General features: G+C 38.9%; 4 protein-coding genes across 10 annotated transcripts; 1 reads left to right on the top strand and 3 right to left on the bottom strand.

Annotated features, from left to right (window-relative positions):
• The first annotated feature begins 20 nt into the window (after positions 1–20).
• On the top strand, positions 21–3,625 carry LOC111444117 (E3 ubiquitin-protein ligase At4g11680-like). The gene is made up of 4 exons (XM_023082089.1): positions 21–640; positions 1,089–1,208; positions 2,076–2,367; positions 3,179–3,625. Exons 1-4 carry the CDS (start codon positions 186–188, stop codon positions 3,338–3,340), a joined length of 1,029 nt encoding a protein of 342 aa, XP_022937857.1. The 5' UTR covers positions 21–185; the 3' UTR covers positions 3,341–3,625.
• Positions 3,626–4,442: 817 nt separating this feature from the next.
• On the bottom strand, positions 4,443–10,475 carry LOC111444060 (alpha-L-arabinofuranosidase 1-like). 3 transcript variants are annotated; one of them, XM_023082008.1, is made up of 18 exons: positions 10,281–10,475; positions 9,904–10,156; positions 9,359–9,543; positions 9,232–9,286; positions 8,853–9,064; positions 8,462–8,583; positions 8,240–8,387; positions 7,078–7,293; positions 6,947–6,992; positions 6,811–6,863; positions 6,582–6,726; positions 6,389–6,507; positions 6,229–6,300; positions 6,057–6,160; positions 5,909–5,965; positions 5,628–5,823; positions 5,392–5,538; positions 4,443–4,831 (listed from the first exon to the last, which is right to left on the bottom strand). In XM_023082008.1, exons 3-18 carry the CDS (start codon positions 9,539–9,541, stop codon positions 4,679–4,681), a joined length of 2,028 nt encoding a protein of 675 aa, XP_022937776.1. In that variant the 5' UTR covers positions 9,542–9,543; positions 9,904–10,156; positions 10,281–10,475; the 3' UTR covers positions 4,443–4,678. The 3 variants fall into 3 exon arrangements, with proteins under 3 accessions (XP_022937776.1, XP_022937759.1, XP_022937767.1); XM_023081991.1 differs by having other exon boundaries at positions 9,904–10,475; XM_023081999.1 differs by having other exon boundaries at positions 9,964–10,475.
• Positions 10,476–10,962: 487 nt separating this feature from the next.
• Positions 10,963–15,575, bottom strand: LOC111444077 (probable protein S-acyltransferase 4). Of its 5 annotated transcripts, none has more exons than XM_023082022.1 (7): positions 15,059–15,574; positions 14,888–14,979; positions 14,341–14,529; positions 13,006–13,314; positions 12,633–12,854; positions 11,977–12,521; positions 10,963–11,291 (listed from the first exon to the last, which is right to left on the bottom strand). In XM_023082022.1, the coding sequence occupies exons 2-6, from the start codon at positions 14,939–14,941 to the stop codon at positions 11,988–11,990; spliced, it is 1,308 nt and encodes a 435-aa protein (XP_022937790.1). In that variant the 5' UTR covers positions 14,942–14,979; positions 15,059–15,574; the 3' UTR covers positions 10,963–11,291; positions 11,977–11,987. The 5 variants fall into 5 exon arrangements, with proteins under 5 accessions (XP_022937790.1, XP_022937813.1, XP_022937823.1 ...); XM_023082045.1 differs by having other exon boundaries at positions 15,166–15,574; XM_023082055.1 differs by having other exon boundaries at positions 15,502–15,570.
• Positions 15,576–16,282: 707 nt separating this feature from the next.
• Positions 16,283–18,331, bottom strand: LOC111444135 (probable aquaporin SIP2-1). The gene is made up of 3 exons (XM_023082112.1): positions 17,824–18,331; positions 16,651–16,911; positions 16,283–16,581 (listed from the first exon to the last, which is right to left on the bottom strand). The coding sequence occupies exons 1-3, from the start codon at positions 18,109–18,111 to the stop codon at positions 16,417–16,419; spliced, it is 714 nt and encodes a 237-aa protein (XP_022937880.1). The 5' UTR covers positions 18,112–18,331; the 3' UTR covers positions 16,283–16,416.
• Positions 18,332–18,403: the final 72 nt, after the last annotated feature.

The raw sequence follows: 18,403 nt of genomic DNA, 5'->3' as shown, positions 1-18,403 counted from the left end.
CCCCCCCCCCCCCCCCATCCCCGTCACCGCCACCAGAAAGCAAAAGCCATCGCTGTAGCTCACCAGTTGCCACCCGCCTCAGCTCCCACATTCTCTTTCTCTCTCTACACGACTACTTCACCAGCACCCATTCTCTCTCTCTCTCTCTCTCCCGAATTCTCTCTCAACTGGAGGCGGAGGTCATAATGGAAGAAGAGCGAGCACTCAGACGCAGCGCCAATGGCGGTTCTTCTGTTCTTCGCTACCCCACTGTCAGCACCACTTTTACAATCCCTTTAACTCGCTACACTACCCGTTTGATTACCTCCGACCGCCACCGCGTCCTTTTGGCTGATTGCGCCGACCCTCGACCGGACGCTGAAGAAGATGATGATGACGAAGACGGCTCCAGCGGATTCAATCACCGCTCCTTCTCCTACTCTATGCCCATTTTGGTTCTCGACGTTCTCTGGAATTTGGCCTTTGTTCTTGTCTCGATTGTTGTCCTCTTGTCCACGTTTCGTGAGCGCCCTTCCACCCCTTTGCGCCTTTGGATTTCTGGGTATGCCTTCCAATGTCTTCTGCACATTGGGTTTGTCTTCTTTGAGTACCAGAAGAGTATCCTGCACCATGGCTTTGAGGACCCTGCGGCTCATCGCAGGTAGGGAAAACAGTCTATTATGATTTCATTTCAGTGTTAGGGGAGGTTTTGTGCTATTTGTTGGCTGTGGCTGCTTACATTGTTCACCTTTTTCTAATCCCCTGAATTTTGAGCTTTAAATTTGAAGATGGGAGCCACTAATTTTGCTTGTATGGTTTTTAATGGAAACAAACCCCTTTTTGTTTAATGGAAGAAACAGTGAACTGATGTGATGAGGGGATGGATAATTGAGCATGCATGTTCTAAGAAATAGAGTAAAAGGGGAAAATGTAAATTCTTTATTCGGTGTTTATTTTCTTGATTTCATGTTTCATTCAACCTGTAATTAACTTCGTATCATCTTCTCAAATCTAGTCTTCAACTTACTTGATGAACACATAAAAATATACAGATCTATAAGCTGTACCAGCAAGCTTTGGACTAATTTGTTTCATCTTTGTCCTTCTAGCATAATGAAAAGGTTGGAGTCAATGAATACAATGACATCGTCGGTCTGGTGGGTCTTCGGATTCTATTGGATTGTCATGGGTGGCCACGCACTTCTCCAAGATTCTCCCCGGCTTTATTGGTAAGGACTTTGCCTTTTGACATGTTTTCTGATGGAGAAATGGTGTCACTGGCAAATTTCATCTTCTTTGAAAGTTGTTTCAACTGCTATCTTTTGGTTGGTTTTGCCTTTGAATTAACTGAATGTGTTCACACTGTTCAATCTGGACTTTACTTTTTTCTTTTTAGCAAACTTTCAACAATGTCCTACGGAAACTGGTAGTTTAAGTCATGGCTTTTCTAAATTAGGTTTCTAATTGCATATCAAACTAAGCTGATGACAGTTCGATCTCAAACAATTATACAAATGGCTATGCAAAAATTAAGGTATATCTTTAATATTCTGGTTCCAATCTCGATCATTCGGTTTTTTGTGGGTCAGTGGGTGGGTTCTAGATCATTTTATAAGAGATATCTTACAAGACCGGTGTCACTTCGAAGAACGTTCTTGTTTTGCTACAAAAAGAACAGTGAAAAGGTACCAATGGGGTCCCTTTAGAAGTTGATAATGTTTCCAATACAATAATTGAACCTAAATCCTGTAAGGTTAATGTTGAGTTAGTTGATACAAGAAAATTGTGTATATATATATATATATATATATATATATATAAACCCTAAATGACATCAATACGAATGTTCCGTAACTAATAACCAGTGGATAGCGAGAACAAGGAAAACTAAGTAAATGCATTAAATTTTGTTACATCTGCTTTCTTGATCCAATCTGATACTTTGTCAACAAATGTATTTGAATTTCTTTCATATTTTGACATTTTTAGCTTTAATTGTGTTCACCTAAAGAAATCTTAGCTTGGATTTATTGTTGTTCGGATCATTTAGCCTCATTTGGAGCTTTGATGCTGAATATTTCTTGGGTCAATTGCAGGTTAACCGTGGTCTTTCTAGCATTTGACTTGTTCTTTATTCTCTTTTGTGTTGGTATGGCATTTGTTGTTTGCTTCTCTCTTTGTTGCTGCATTCCAATTGTAGCATTTGCATATGCCATGACTACCAGAGAAGGCGCCTCAGATGAGGATATCAGGACTCTTCCCAAGTATACATTTCGTCAAGCTCCGGTATTTGGGACATTTAACAAAGAACAAAAACCTGTCAGAGCAAGATTGGAGTTGGATAATGATCACCACATCAAAGAACTTGTTCTTCATCCAGAGGATTCCGTCAGCTACTTATCTTTTATTTTATTTCAAATCATTAATATTCATATTCTATCTGGTGGATTGTTTATGATTCTATTGCATCATTATTATCTCCTGCGAAAAGTCCCGGACATTGCACGATTCAGATCTGCATGTGCATTACATATTATGTGCATGCAGTAGTTGATGATCATTCTAAAATTTGTGCGTATTTTGATTCTGTTCTCAGCTAGAATGAAGAGTATGTATTCCTTCTTGAACCATGAAAGATCCATGGAACTTAAAAAAAGGCCAATCTGGGTTCAATAATTGGGAATCTTGGTTATAATAACTCAATTTCTTGACTGCCTGCATAGACTAGCCGATATTGTTCTCTTTGAGCTTTTCCTTTGGGTGTCCCCCCTCAAGGTCTTTAAACCACGTCTGCTAGAGAGAGGTTTCCACACCCTTATAAAGAATGCTTCGTTCTCCTCTCCAACTGATATGGGATCTGGCAATCCACCTCCTTTAGGGCCCAACATCCTCGAACCCTTATAAAAAATACTTCGTTCTCCTCTCGAACCAACGTGGGATGTCAAACTTTTCTTGCTTACAGTGATGAGTAAAAATGTATATCAGTATGGTTCTCTGTGTGCGCAATAGTTAGTGATTCTATGACAGGATGTACTTTCCTCATGGGGTGCAAATTTTTGTTTCGTTTCTCTCACTGGAATGTTCATCCTATCATTGCTTTTGAATCATGGTAGTCTTTTTCTTGTTGCATTTATGCTGTGTTTAGTTGAGAGTTTTCCCTAATTTGAAGCTGAGTATTCAAATATTTACTTTTGTGTAGGAATGTTGCATTTGCCTTTCACAATATGAAGACGGGACGGAGCTCTATACTCTTCCCTGCAACCACCATTTCCATTGTGGGTGCATTGGCAAATGGCTTCGGATAAAGGCAACCTGCCCGCTCTGCAAGTCTAATATCCATTGGGGCGATACATTGGTTTAACCATCGGAACGAGCAACAAATCCAGCTGAGAATTTGAAAGTTAGGATTTTCAATTTCAGGTCGATGCTTGTTGATCTCTGTCAACTAATGCTTTTAGGAACAGGGAGGGTGGAGAGTAGGAATTTAGCTGATTCCAACCTTAGGGAGATGTTTAGTTTCCTTAAACCCCATCTGTGGACACAATTTGATCTGAAACTTTTTACTTTATTTGTATGTAAATTGATAGGAAAAGGTCCTTGTGCCTCTAATTTAATCTGCTATATGTGAATATTTGCTTCTTCTGTGTCAGTTTACTGGCTACTCTGTTTTCAAGCCCTTCGTCATAATTGAAGAGGGATAGGAAAGAGGGAAAACATAGCAGTGTGGAGAAAAGTAACTGTTTAAACCCAATGGACTTCCATAATAGAAAGGGATTTGTTTCAGAAATGCTATTGTTTTAAATGTTACCAACCTTTGCCCTTCCATAATAGAAAGTACTTCAAAGAATTTTGGCATTTGTTTCAGAAATGCTATTGTTTTAAATGTTACCAACCTTTGCCCTCTCATAGAAATCCTCTAGAATGTTGGTTTAATTTATTAAAATGGCGATGATTTTAGCGGTGATTAGAAAGCAACATTTAAACAAGTTTGAACGATGATGACACAAAACCGTGGGATGATAGAATTGACTCTTAACAGCTTAAGGCTATTAGGGTGGATAGTTGTTGCAGTATCAAATCAATACAGCAAGTGGAAGACAGGATTGAAACAGATGCGTAAATAGCAACTGCTCTAGACAAGATCAAACAGTATCTTTTAGTGGCGTTTTGGATATTGTCTTGCTTTGTAGGCCATGTTTTTCAAGAACTGGCATGATTCATGCCGCTTGGGAATTCCTCTTCTGGTTTGTTTTCAATGGACTGTATATTAAAAACAATCCTTATACATTGTTTTAAAAGTTCTAATTTAATTTCTTGTGTTAAGATAGGTTAGTGTTAGGTTTAGCATGGTTGACAGCTGAATTTATTCAACTCTACAACCAACATGATCAAGCAAAGTGTTTTGGTCTTGAAAGATCACTGTGTTTCCAAACTAAATCATTATCAAACGATACAAACAATCATCAAACGATATAAACAATCAGATGTTGTATTATGTAATTAGTATACTTATGTACAAGACGCTGTTATTGATATTAAATCATAGGCCACTGACCCCGACCCCCAGGACTCGGTACAATGAGAGCATGCTACATGCTTATTTCACTTTGGATCAAACTGTAAGGATAACAACACAGATCTCTTAACCTGTTCCATACATATGCATTCACTGTTTTGCTTATCAGCTTCATATGCAACTTCAGATAGCAGATGTTGAGAACTGATGATGGCTTCCAGGCATCCTGATAGTGTTGGATTCAATCAACAAGTCAAATGAAGTTATAGAATGTGATACGATAACAACGTCCATGTTTTCGGCAGCTGTGTTGAGCGAAGCCTTTAAGGGAAGGACCTGCCATTCAGAAACGCCACAAGTTAAAAGCTTGAAGTGATAAGAGTTTCACCAAGAATATGCTAATTAGCTATCTGGGTGTTAAAAATAGACATCCTGAGATCCCACATCGGAAGGAGAAAAAAAACATTCTTTATAAGAGTGTGAAAACCTCTCCTTAGCAGACGCATTTTAAAACTTTGATGAGAAGTCTGAAAAGGAAAGTCTAAAGAGGACAATATTTGCTAGTGGCTTGGACGGTTGCAAAATCAATTTCCTATCATGAAGCCAAGGGTCTTCGGTAGATATGCTACTGATGCATTAAACCTCACAACCTCCCACCCTTTCTCCAACAACTTCTTTGTAACGACCTAAGTCCACTACTAACAAATATTGTCCTATTTGGGCTTCCCTTCCGGGCTTCTCCTCATGGTTTTTAAAACACGTATGCTAAGGAGAGGTTTTCACACTCTTATAAAGAACCAATCGATGTGGGATCTCACATTCTCATCCCTAAAAAACATGCAAGTATGTACGTGTCAAATTTAGTACTGTCAACATCAAAAGGGTATATGAGTAACCTTCTTTGGGTTATTCAAGGAATTCTCATCCATTAAATTAGCAGAAGTAAGAACAGTCTGGGACGACCCAGATTTCCTAATGGAGTAGCCATTCAAATTATTTACAGATATCTTGAGATTCACGTTGTTGCTTCCAAAGTTAACAATCTGCAAAAGATCGATGTTTCACAATGATTACTTTTTAGTATGCCATGAAATACAAGTGAAAGCCCATATGGATATGCATACATACATACCTTGATTCTAAGATAGTAATTGTTATCATCCGCATTTTTCCATATAATGGAAGATGCGATTAGGGAAGAAGAATTAGCACCCAGTGTTGTATCAAGAAGAGTTGCTCCACTTGATGCGGCAAAAAATTGCTGCATCCAGTAGCTAGGAGTTCCATAAAGGTGCGATGAGTTGAAGACAATAGCATCCGGATTCCACCTTTTGAAACAAAGTTTTCCATTTTAATGTATCAATCAATGATCATAATACTCATCACAGATGATGAGGCAAGACAAAGTGATACCTTCTGTCATTAGTGTTCACGAAAAGTGGTGCATAGCTAGCCATTTCAACAATATCACTGCAAAAAAAGAACAAAAACAAAATCTCAAAGTTTCTTTCCACCTAGTTTTTCGGAGCACTCATAGAAACATTTCAAGATCTACCAAAACCTGTTCTTCTCAAGGCCGATGAGAAATCCAGCTTCAGCGATGGCTGCAAGGAGACTGCCTGTGCCGGCGTCTGAACCCGTCACCGCATACTCGCTCACAAAAGCCTGCAGAGAAACCGCAGAAGTTGGTTTGTATTCTCTTCTATATTTAGAGACAACGGAGAGAGGCATACCTTTGGACCAGTACGTGATGTTTTATCAAACTTATGAGCCATTGAAAACATTTGGTTGGCGGAGGTATATATCTAATCAACGGAAAATTAGTATGATATCAATTTGTACATCCAGTCTGATTCAAACAACAACAATATGAAATCATAAAGAAAAAATTACATGAAAGTCATAGTAATCAGCTGGGTGATCCAACTTCACAGAAGATCCATCACAGTTTGAAATTATTTTGATGTCAGGATAGGCACGTTTTAGAGCATTGTAGATCTTGACATAGTTTCCTGCTCAAACTAAACTTGTTTACAAAGAAAGAAAAATAAAAACCTGTGAAGAAACTGAAGTTGTTAAAAGAAACCTCTGTAGTTCTTTTTGCCACAGTCCTCATTTCCAAGGGCGACATACTTTAAGTCGAAAGGTTGTGGATGTCCCATTGCAGCCCGAACAGAACCCCAAGTGGAATTAGGATCTCCTCTTGCAAACTCGATACTGTCGAGGGCTTCCTAAAATCATTACAATATGGTTAGAAAATCATTAAAATAGCTGCGCTCATAATTTAGCAGAAAGTGAAATGATTGTGAGCTTACCTGCACAAACGGTGAGATATTGGAAGTGTCTACCTGATCTTGGTGGCTGATTCCTAAGAAGATCAAATTAGATAATGAGCAGAAGAAAATAAATAAAAGGAGAAAGATGATAAGGAAGATAACCAGCATGGATTACCATTATTGAACACCCAAACTGGCGCAGCACCAAGATCTTCTGCCAGCTGCAAAGATGAGCTTAAGATATGATGAAATACACAACCAGTATTGAGGATGAGTATCAATACTAAAATTAAATACGACACTCACTTGGAGAAATTCAAAATAGCCGAGCCCATCATCAGTCCAGTACATCCAAACATCACCAAAGTGTCCAGGTCTCTGTTCCCATGGTCCAATGGTTTCTTTCCAACGAAATGCATTTCTTAACCATTCACCTTCCACAAAGCATCCACCTGGAAATCTAATGAATCGGGGTTTCAAATCAGCCATCATTTGGACTAGATCATTTCGGAAGCCATGACCCTGCATAAAGAGTGGTTACAACAGTAAGGAAAACCAATGTCGAAGAGTAATGCATATGAACCAATTTAAATGCATATGGACCATTTTGAATTGAGTTTCCAAATGGGGCAGTCGTGTTTATATCATCCTCAAAAGATACAAACTAATTAATGCAGTGTCTAAAGCCATAACCAAAAAACTAAAGAGAAAATTATGCAAAGACCCAAACTCATGCAGTCCCATCAACTTGGTGAATAGTGTTGGATCAAACATTGTAATTCTAAACTTCAATCTTGAGTAACTTCTTTTAATAGAAAACCAAGAAGATAAAACACTTCCTGAAAACAAGAAGATTCACGATTCATAATAATTTCTAACATCTGCTACTTAACAGGAAAAAAAAAAAAACATTCTGATCGACTAGAAGTGTAACAGCCCAAGTCCATCGCTGGCAGATATTGTCCTTCTTGGACTTTCTCTCTCGGACTTCCCCTCAACTAGGGAGAGGATTCCACACCCTTATAAAGCATGCTTCGTACCCCTCTCCAATCGATGTGAGATCTCACAATTTACCCCTTTTCGGGGCCAGCGTCCTCGCTGGCACTCGTTCCTCTCTCCAATCGATGTGGGATCTCACAATCCACCCCCTTTCGGGGCCCAACATTTTCACTGGCACACCACCCAGAACCTGTCTCTAATGCCATTTGTAACGGCCTAAGTCCACCGCTAGCAGATATTGTCCTCCTTGGGCTTTCCCTTCCGGGCTTCCCTTCAAGGTTTTTAAAACGCATCTACTAGGGAGAGGTTTCCACACCCTCCCTCGTAAAGCAGGCTCCAAACTGATGTGGGATCTCACGAAAAGTTTATATAATTAAGTAAAATTAAAATTTACTTGTTAAAAGAAGTTGTAGATTTAGCTGACTGATGCCTGATTTAAGCTACAAATAGACATATAAAGACAAAATACCTTATATGTTTCCACAGGCATGGCAGATACTTGGTCAAACCATATTACTCCTTTTTTCGACGTTGTCAACTGAAGACGTGAATTATGATTAGTTTCTGTGGCAGTCAATAGAACCTCCATCTTTGACCAGTTCGACACATCAGAAGATCTACAAAGACAAGTAATCTATATTAAATTTTCATTCCAACAAGGAATTCTTTTGAAAAGTTCAGATAAGCTCACATGATGGATGCTGTTGCCAACTTTTTCAGCCCTCTTGAATCCGTGAGTGAAACGGACACATCAATTTCTCCCAAGGACCGAACAAAAAGAGTCACTTTGTATGCCTTTCCTTCTTCAATATTCTGAAAGAGAGAAAAATTTTAGAGTTAGAAAAGGAATCTCCCTAGTTTCCAGCAATTCTCAAGCATAAAAGGATGAAAAAGAAACTTCTTGTAACGGCCTAAGCCACCGCTAGCAGATATTGTCCTCTTTGAGCTTTCCCTTTCGGGCTTCCCCTCAAAGTTTTTAAAACATGTCTACTAGGAAGAGGTTTCCACACCCTTATAAAGGGTGTTTCGTTCTCCTCCCCAACCGATATGGGATCTCACATTTCTTCTGAAAGAGAACTTACCATGCCCCAGAATCCAGGGTTGTAGATACCAACTTCTCCAGTTGGACAGACATTGTTATCCCTACTGTCACACAACACCTCCATACGCAGTGCCACCTTATTCCGATCAAAGCAGGACGATCGATCCGTTGAAACACTTATACTCGACTCATCTCCAATGATTGACCAAGGATAAATATTAGACGGAGTGTTTGGACCCCCAGCTTCAAATCCTGTGGATGAAAGATCATGATTATATCATCAGCAAAGCCTTCATCCATAAGGACCAGAACATATACAAAATGGGATTCCACAGTTATTAATTCATTGTCCATCATCTTCTTTATGCTATGTTCTTCAGTGAGTAAAAAGAAAAAGGAATGGGGTTATCAGAGCTGACCTCTGTTGCTCACAAGCTCTGCCCATATTCCACCAGCCCCTGCATGATTAATTTCCTGTGAAACAAAACATAATGTAGTAATTTCAGAAAGAAGACCTTGCAATTCAGAAAGAATATTCCAACCAACCTCAAAAAAGATTCCAAAAAGCGTGTCTGGAATCTGCCGTGCTGATGCTTCTGAAGCATTAATAACTAGCCGGATAGGCTGGACAGTGTCATCTCCAATGGCAAAGAATGTACTAACAGAGACGGCCACAATACCGAAGCATAGCAGAACATAATATGAGACTTTACTAGAAGCCATTAACATTGCTGCATCCAACGTTATCAAAACCAAAAAAGGAAAATCAGAGAAGACTCATTACAAGTCAATAAGGGACAAAATCAATAAAGGACAACAAAACGAACAGTTTGTCCCTCCATCCATAGCTATACAAACACGTCGCCATTACACAACGAACAGGATAAATTATAGTATCTATTTTGGCAAAAAGAAAATAACACTAACAAACAGGACCGATAGTGATAGATTAAGCGACTAGCTTGAGACTTGATAGAACTGAAATCAGAGAAGACCCATTTCAAGGAAAATGCAAAACCCAATTCACAAGCAAACCCTATTCTCAACACGATCAGACGAACAGCCAAAATAAACAGGAAAGAGTAATGAACCTCCTGGAGTTTTTCAGGACATGAAATTGAGTTCAATTTGATAAACTCGAGATGGGTTACCTCCTTAAAAAGGCTTTGATCCTCCCAACTGAGAGAGTACCCTGTGTTTCCTTGCGTTCACGCAAAAATTTCGAAAGAGAGAGAAAACCCATCAGGGTGTGGAGTACAAGTAGAGCCCATCATCACTCCTACCAAGAATTGCTTCAATGGGCCCCCAACTCCGCGCAGTGACCTTATGAAATGCAGGACGCAACTGTAATTTGTGGGTTAATTTCGGAGAAGGATGAAGGGTTTGTGTATCAGTGTAGAGAGAAAATGGCATTTAATTTGACCCCAACTTTTGCTTTAAGTAACAAAGATGAAAATGATGATTCTACTATTTTCGTTGAAGATGATGGTGTCAGCGATAACATTCCTATCCAAATGTCGCCATTTCTTTCGTTTTTTTTCCTTTTTTTTGCTTCAACGCCACGTCCCGTTCAGCATCAATAGTTTGGACCAAAGTGGATAAAACGCTTCCTGGTTTGGAATTGAGTGTAGGTGTAAGATAAGGAAAGATTTGGGTTTTCGCTGAAATCCGCCTCATTTCATTGCAGTCATACTGTATACTCCAATGCTCAAATCATTTCTAGAAAAAGTTGTTCTTTTACCGGAACTTTATCCAATCCAACCTTAAATTCTGAACTTTGATCAACGCATACATTGAAATTTTAAAGAAATTTTGTTTTAGTTATTAACCTAAAACAAGCTCAATTGATTTTATTTTAGATTTTAAGAATTAAACTGAGAAAATTAAATTTATCATGAGCATTACCGTGGGATGTATTTGCTAGGAATTTTTTAAGCTGAAAAATATATTTAATAAGTATAATTTAATAAATAAATAATAATAAATAGGCGGGTCGTACATTTTCAAATTCGCATTATGGGGAGAATCAACTAGATATGAGTTCGAGTACTTTAATATCAGTCGATTTGGACCCATTTACAAGGGGAAGGAGAAGCTGCGAGAGGGAGAAGAAGGAAGCAAGACAGATATAGCTAACAAGAAAAAAGTGGTAAAAGAAATAGAAGAATAGATGAATCAGTGTGGGAATAGAATCTGAAAGTGGCATGTGGAATTTGAGCTTTATTTTAAAGCCACTTTGGATACATGAAAACGTAAAGCAACCAACATGTTCAACAACGAAACAAAAAATTCCTCACCCACCGCAATAAGCTTCTGATGTCCTCTACACTTCGCTTACCTAATCTACTGCCCAATCTTTCTTAACCCAATCTTTCTTAACCCAATCTTTCTTAACCCAATCTTCCTCCCTGCTTCTAATCACAACAGCAAGCGTTTACAGCTGCATGTTGCTCTTCTCCGCCTCCCCAGAAAATGGAACCTGTTCCACCAAAATTTTTGTACACAACTTTCATGAACATATAGACATGTATGTGTTAGATGAAGTCCAGGAAATGTCTAAACAATGATCATGTACATGTATAAGTTGAATCATATAAAATGATCTCGACTACTGCTTTTAATTCTGTCAAAAGATGACTTAACAATAGAGTAAAGGAAGCCAACTTGAACCTAACTCAACTTGTTAAAGCATATAACTTTAATGCCCAAGATTTGGATTAGGATTTGGAATCAAAATTCGGCACCCAATTGCCTCAACATTCTCCTGCATGCCTTACAAAATGACCACATTACCTACTCGTCTTAAACTAATTCTAATAGTAAAGACTATCCCCATAGACCAATCCATATATTTTTAGTATGTTTTGTCATCACTCACACACTTAACTTTGGTTTCTTATAATTGAGTCAGTGAAGATGTGTCTTGCTAGTATAGATCGTAATTATCAATTCTTTTAAACCTTTATTAAACATAACTTCATATCCTTTGGATCATTCTCAATCAGATTTGGTCTCAGTTCATTCATGCATTCCTTCTCTACCGACCGTCACATACATCTTAACAAAGATGTAGGTGATGGTCTAAATGATCATAGAAAAAATGACACGAGGAACCTCATGTAAATCGACAACAAGAAAATTATTAATGTGTTCAATAGGTATACCTTTTTAACGCCTAAAACTTGGAAGCTTCAACTTGAGGTGAGTCATTGGCATCCTTGGTCTCATCTGTGTTAACCCCACCAGGGATGGAACTTTCTACGGCTACTTCATCACTATCTTCCATTGATAATTCTAGCTGAGGATCAGGTATTCCATCACTGCCACCTTCTTCAAGTTCCTCTGCCTCTCGGTCAAGACGAAACAGTGGATCAACATGAGGTCTTTCTCCTTCTACCATCATTTTCAGATCATCTTCCAGGTTGTCCACGTATTCAAATCTCCTCAATATGTCAGGAGTTGGGAACGTCTCATCCTCCAAATATTTAGTACCCCTTTCCATATCGAGTTTCTCCTTCGAGCTAAAAATACCTTCTTCAAGATAAGGAGTAACGCCCATCATCATGTCATCCTCCTCAACAATGGATCGGAACTTATGTGATGACGGTGGAATTTTCGAGAAAAATACTTCTCCAACGTTCTTCATCGTTCCTTTATTATATGGATTCTCCTTCTTGTCATACCGATACCGGAAATTCTCATAGGTAGTCTGCATTAGAATGACTTTATTAGGATAAGCAAGCAAGTATAGTATTAAACACTGAACTACTATTTGTATGTATAAATTGTGAATTGAAGTGGGTGAGTATAAGAAAACTACCTGATTTGTGAGTACAAGATAAGAATGGAATACGGAAAGGCCACCAACGAACCAAAAGGCAATGAAACAATACACTACTAGAATATCTGAAAGGATGTCTTTGGACACAGCCTTGAAAAAGGCTTCTTGATGATGAATAAGGATGGACAACGAAAACGACAACACGTATAAACACAAGATTGTCGAGGTCGTTATGAACATGAAGAAGAACCGATAATTACGCTGCAACAGTAACAACAATGGATCTAATAGTTAGAATTCAACAAAATAAATGAAATGAAATGAAATGAAACCTGTAAGTGCTTTCAGAATTATGTTAACCAAATTTGAGGCAAAGTTTAATAAGATTGGTTTAAGTATATGAATATCTTACTATTCCAATGCACTGCCCAACCCATGGGCAGTGATGATCAAATCTCTGAACACAATTGTTGCATATGGAACAATGAGATGCACGAGGAGGGCGATAAAATAAACAAGTGTCACAGTACTTGACTTTTACTGTATGACCATTTATAGTCACATCTTTAATCCGAGGGATTTTTAGATGTGGGGTTCTTCCATTGATCCATTCCATGGATGGTGTATTCATGTCATCTAATTCATCTGACTCAAGAGGCCTTGAATTTCGAGGCAGTATTCCAGGATCTCTACTAGAAGTCACGAACAGAAATATCAAATCCTGCACATAGTTTACTTCCCATGTGATTTTCAGATTCAAACAAAAACTGCATTAAGGATAATGAAAATGCACTGATTTTACCCTAAAATTCTCATCGGCCTTTAGTGTGAAGTTTAGAATGACTAGTAAGTGAAAAATGAAACACGCTTTCAATAAGCATTTTGAGAATACTTTGAGAAGAGTGTTATAATCAAGAGTAACCGATATACATTGCTAAGTTTTAGAGTTTATTATGCTGTCAATAATCATGGAAGAAAAATCATAAGTCTAGCCCAAAGCCCACCTCTAGCAAATATTGTCCGCTTTGGTTTGTTACGTATTGTCGTCAGCCTCACGGTTTTAAAACGCGTCTGCTAGGAAGAGGTTTCCACACCCTTATAAGGAATGTTTCGTTCCCCTCTCCAACTGATATGGGATCTCATAATCCACTTCCCTTGGGGGACCAGCGTCCTCGTTGGCACAACGTTGGGTGCCTGGCTCTGATACCATTAGTAAAACCTCAAGCCCACCACTAGCAAATATTGTCCGCTTTAGCCCGTTATGTATTGCCGCCAGCCTTACGGTTATAAAACATGTATGCTAGGAAAAGGTTTCCACACCCTTATAAGGAATGTTTCGTTCCCCTCTCCAACCAAGGTGGGATCTCATAATCCACCCTCTTGGGAGGCTAGCGTACTCGCTAGCACACCGCTCGATGCTTGGCTCTGATACCATTAGTAACAACTCAAGCCCACCACTAACAAATATTGTCCGCTTTGGCCCGTTACGTATCACCGTCAACCTCACAATTTTAAAACGCGTTTGCTAGGGAGCGGTTTCCACACCTTTATAAGGAATATTTCGTTCCCCTCTCCAACCAATGAGGGACCTCACAAAAAAACTCGAAGGACGAACTACAGATAACCATGGAAGGAAATATTCTATACAGTCTCATCTCTATAGTTTTCTTCCGTTCTTTCAAGCTCTTACACACTAATTGCTTAGACCACCTTACTAAGAAGACGGGCACAAACAATTAAAACTCACCAGAAAAGTGAGGGCGAGACCTCCAAATAATACAGGATACCAACGAGCGTTCCCAGGTGGTTCAACATCATGGATCTTCAAATATATCTTTACGCAGAAAGCAACTGCAGGACCAGCAATAAGACATATGGAGAGAATCAGAGATGATACGTCAGGGCCAAATATCAATCTCCCACCACAGAAAAATCTCTGAGAAGACACAAGAAACGAAGTATCATCCATTTGAGTAATATTACATGAATAAACAAATAATGTATGATATGATATCTATTCACGAAATACAGAAGAATTCTACTAGTTCTTTATATTCAGATGAATATCATACAAAGCAGAAACACTCACAGATACAACTTAGATTTTCCTTCAACGATCTCAGCTCATAAACAGAGTCACCAAGTTGAACTTGAACAAAATGAATCAATCGTAAACAAAGAAAGAAACAATGGCACTGATAGATACATCAAACACTATCTCAAATCCCAAATGTTGAATCAAATAACGAATTCAAAACAAACCCATCAAGCAAAACAAAAGGGTAAGAACGCACATTACTTCCCCTCCAAACTTGGTAAAGTCTTAAGAGGTTGTTCGGCGTGGCCATACCGAGTCCGGTGAACGATCCACCCAACTCGGAGAATCCTGTACCCAAAACACAGTAAGAACAAAACACAAACCCTTATTCGTTCACCAAAAAAGCCATCGATTAAAACAGACGAACCCCCAAATCAAGACCCGATTCAAAAGACGATTCAAGAAATCAGAAACATCCCCTTCAGCGGTAAGATCTTTTTCAACACACAAAACGAAACTAAACTACGTGCGTACACATGAGAAAGAAAAATAAACGTTGAATCTTAAAGCGCGGAAACGATGGAGGAAGGTTCGGAGGGTTTTCGATCAAAAGCCAGCTGAGGCTCTCTGGGTCTGCTCGTGGAAAAAATGGGTTGCAGAAATTGGAAGAAGAAGGAGTAACCCAAGAGAAAGGTTCGTCTCTGTGTGTTGTGAAAACGATGAAATGGGTTTGATGGCATTGATGTGTTAGGCGGCAGTTTCAATTTCCCGCGGCATTCGCGCCCGACACACCCAACATTCTTTGTCGATTGGAAATGGAAAGTGCGTAAAAATAATAATGGAAATTTTGGGAGCTTTCAACTTCGCTACCTCCAATCCAACTCCATCGTTCTATCCATGAAACGTGCTGTTACATACTCAACCTCCTTTCTTTCTTTAATGTCTTTCCAATCAAATTCTAATTCCACGGGATTAACTTCATGTTGGTTGCTTCATTGTCAAGTCATCTCAAATTTCATATCTTTTTTTCTCTAAGTACAATAATTATGAAACAAATACATTAATTTGTACTTAACCAACTTCTAGTTTTTATTTTCATTTTTTTTTCATATCTCATTAGAATTAGATGGGCAATTATAATTGAAGTAATTACCATAGTAAACGAAAATTTTGATCTAAGGGTAAAAAATGCTTAATTGTCAGCTATCTCTTCCCCTTTTTCGGCTCATTCATTATGTAAGCAAGCAATGGTTCAACGCTACACCATATTTGCATCAATTCCTTCCCTGTTTTGGGTCTCACTCCTACCTATTCCTACCGTCGAACGATAGAGAGCATATAGTTATTTGTTCATCCCTAAATCGTATGGTTTCTTACTGAATTAGTTCACGAGAAAAAAATGGATCATTTCATGCATGTTCTAGATTGTGGCTACAAACAATGCATGAACATGAAACCATAACCCTACTGTTTGTTTATGGTTATATCACGATATAATATGTCCCCGACCAACACGTGTCCTTTTAATGTCTTTTTAGGAAGTGCATTCATTGGTACAAGTAGTAAGCTACCAATTCTTTTAAGTTTTTCTCAAACCATTAATTCATATAATCAATAACACTTTCATTTAAATGTAATATCAATTCATTAATGTAGTCATCTTTCACAAGAGCATAATATGACTAAGAAGATCGGATACGATCTGATACATTAGTAAGAGTGTCAACTTTTCTTGCCACAACAGGACACCATGGAGACCTACCCGACCTACTTCACGATGTTCAATCATTCAGATTTCTTCTTCGTGTTCACTTTCTCCTCGTTCGGTTGTCGAAATAGGAACTTAAACGTCCACACTGCAAGTATGGTTCCTTGAATTGGAGCAATCCAGTATACAAGAAGGTGTTCTTTGGTTATATGTTCCCCACGAGCATACGCCCATCCTATTACCTATGGAGAAAAGTTGAAAAGGATTAATGCGTGATATTGTTTGAATGAAATATGAGTATTGAGACTTACAGAGGCAGGGTTCATGCAGCCACCGGTTAAGTCAGAACCAAGAATCTGAAGAGTTAACTTGGAGCAGCTGGAGATCCATGTCTTCATGAAGAAATTTCCTGGGAGTGTCGTGGACAGTCCAAGCGAGATTAGGACAATGCCGTATGTTAACAATCCTTCTGTTAGAGCACCGTGATGGATGCCAACGTTCAAATGAGGCCCTCGTCCTGCTTCAGGGATTGTCTGGATAATCAGCCTAACACCACTAATGGCTCCAAGTACCTGAAGAGGCAAGCCAGAAACATCATCATCTGTTATTCTTCTTCACATTTCCATCCATTCTAATGTATTATCTTCGGTCACACGGTTCTAAAATGTGTCTGGTAGGGAGAGGTTTTCACACCCTTCTAAGGAATGTTTTGTTCTCCTCTTCAACCGCTCACAACCCACCTCCCTTCGGTGCCTAACATCCTCGGTGGCACACCGCCCGGTGCGTGGCTCTAATACCAGATGTAACAGCCCAAGCAGCCTACTGCAAGCACATATTGTCCTCTTTGAGCTTTTTCCTTTCGGGCTTCCCATCAAGGTTTTTAAAACGTGTCTGTCATTGGACGATGTGAAGGACTGGTTGGAGTAGAGTTAGACCCTCTTTATAGTAGATGCGTTTGAAAACTGTGAGACTAGTGACGATATGTAACAGGCCAAAGTGGACAATATTTGTTAACAGCGGCTTGAGTTCTTATAAATGGTATCAGAGCCAAACAAAGGATGCTGGGCTCTAAAGGGGTGGATTGTGAGGTCTCACATCAGTTGGAGAGGAGAGCGAAACATTTCTTAGATTTTAAAATCACGATGCTAACGGTGATACATAAAGAACCAAAACAGACAATGTAAACTAGCAATAGGCTTGAGTTGTTACAAGATCTTTCTAAAGAAGAAACGTCAATAATGAAGGGAAAGGGGACTATTCCCCTCCCAACAATCCTCCCACACAGAAGAAAAACGACCAAACCATTCCCAAAATCTTGGAGAACATCAGGTAACCGTTCCCTTTTAAGCATAAGATCATGTTTTTTTTTCTTTTTTTCATGCAATGCAAGTGCAGTAAGTTTAAGCCTGTGAGAATAATGAAGATAACCACCATAGAACCCAGACAAAAGTTTTAACAGATACAAAACGCAAGGGGAAAAGAACCTGAGCAGGGATTCTGGCACCAGCAACGAAGAGAAAGCTACTGGAATCCCCAGAAAAAGCATCAGACAAGATGTTAAGAGGATTATAAGAAGCCCCATTCCAAATTTTCGACAAAAACGCAAACACAAACATGTTGAGAATCGAAAAGGAAGCCTTCACAATCTCACCGACCGGATCATTTCCAAATCCCAATGTCCCAAAAACAAAGATCTTAATCAAAGTCCCCGACCATACCCACATAAAAGCCAACACAAAATCCAACACAAGCAATCGAGCCCCACGAGTCATCCTTCAAAATGAGATCTTTTGGTGTTTTTTCTTTGACCCTTCCCTCCATCCCTCCTCTGGATCGATATAAAAGCGCTCAAGGGTCGAGAGGAAGGAACATTGGTCGATGATGTTCGATTGGACATGGCCGATTTTAGTAATGTCTGAACGTCCCATTCTATTTTAATGACATGTTATTTTTGAAATGATATTGTTTATAATGTGTAGTTGATCTTGTTAAAAATATCATTTTTATGGAGAGACGTTTGTATCATAGTTTGAACAAAATAATGATGATGAGCATGAATGGTTT

The sequence above is a fragment of the Cucurbita moschata genome, unplaced genomic scaffold (assembly GCF_002738365.1).
Source record: "Cucurbita moschata cultivar Rifu unplaced genomic scaffold, Cmos_1.0 Cmo_Scf00001, whole genome shotgun sequence".
NCBI classification, from domain to species: Eukaryota; Viridiplantae; Streptophyta; class Magnoliopsida; order Cucurbitales; family Cucurbitaceae; genus Cucurbita; species Cucurbita moschata.
Note: the sequence above shows the minus strand (reverse complement) of the source record. Positions and strands in the feature narration are given on the sequence as shown.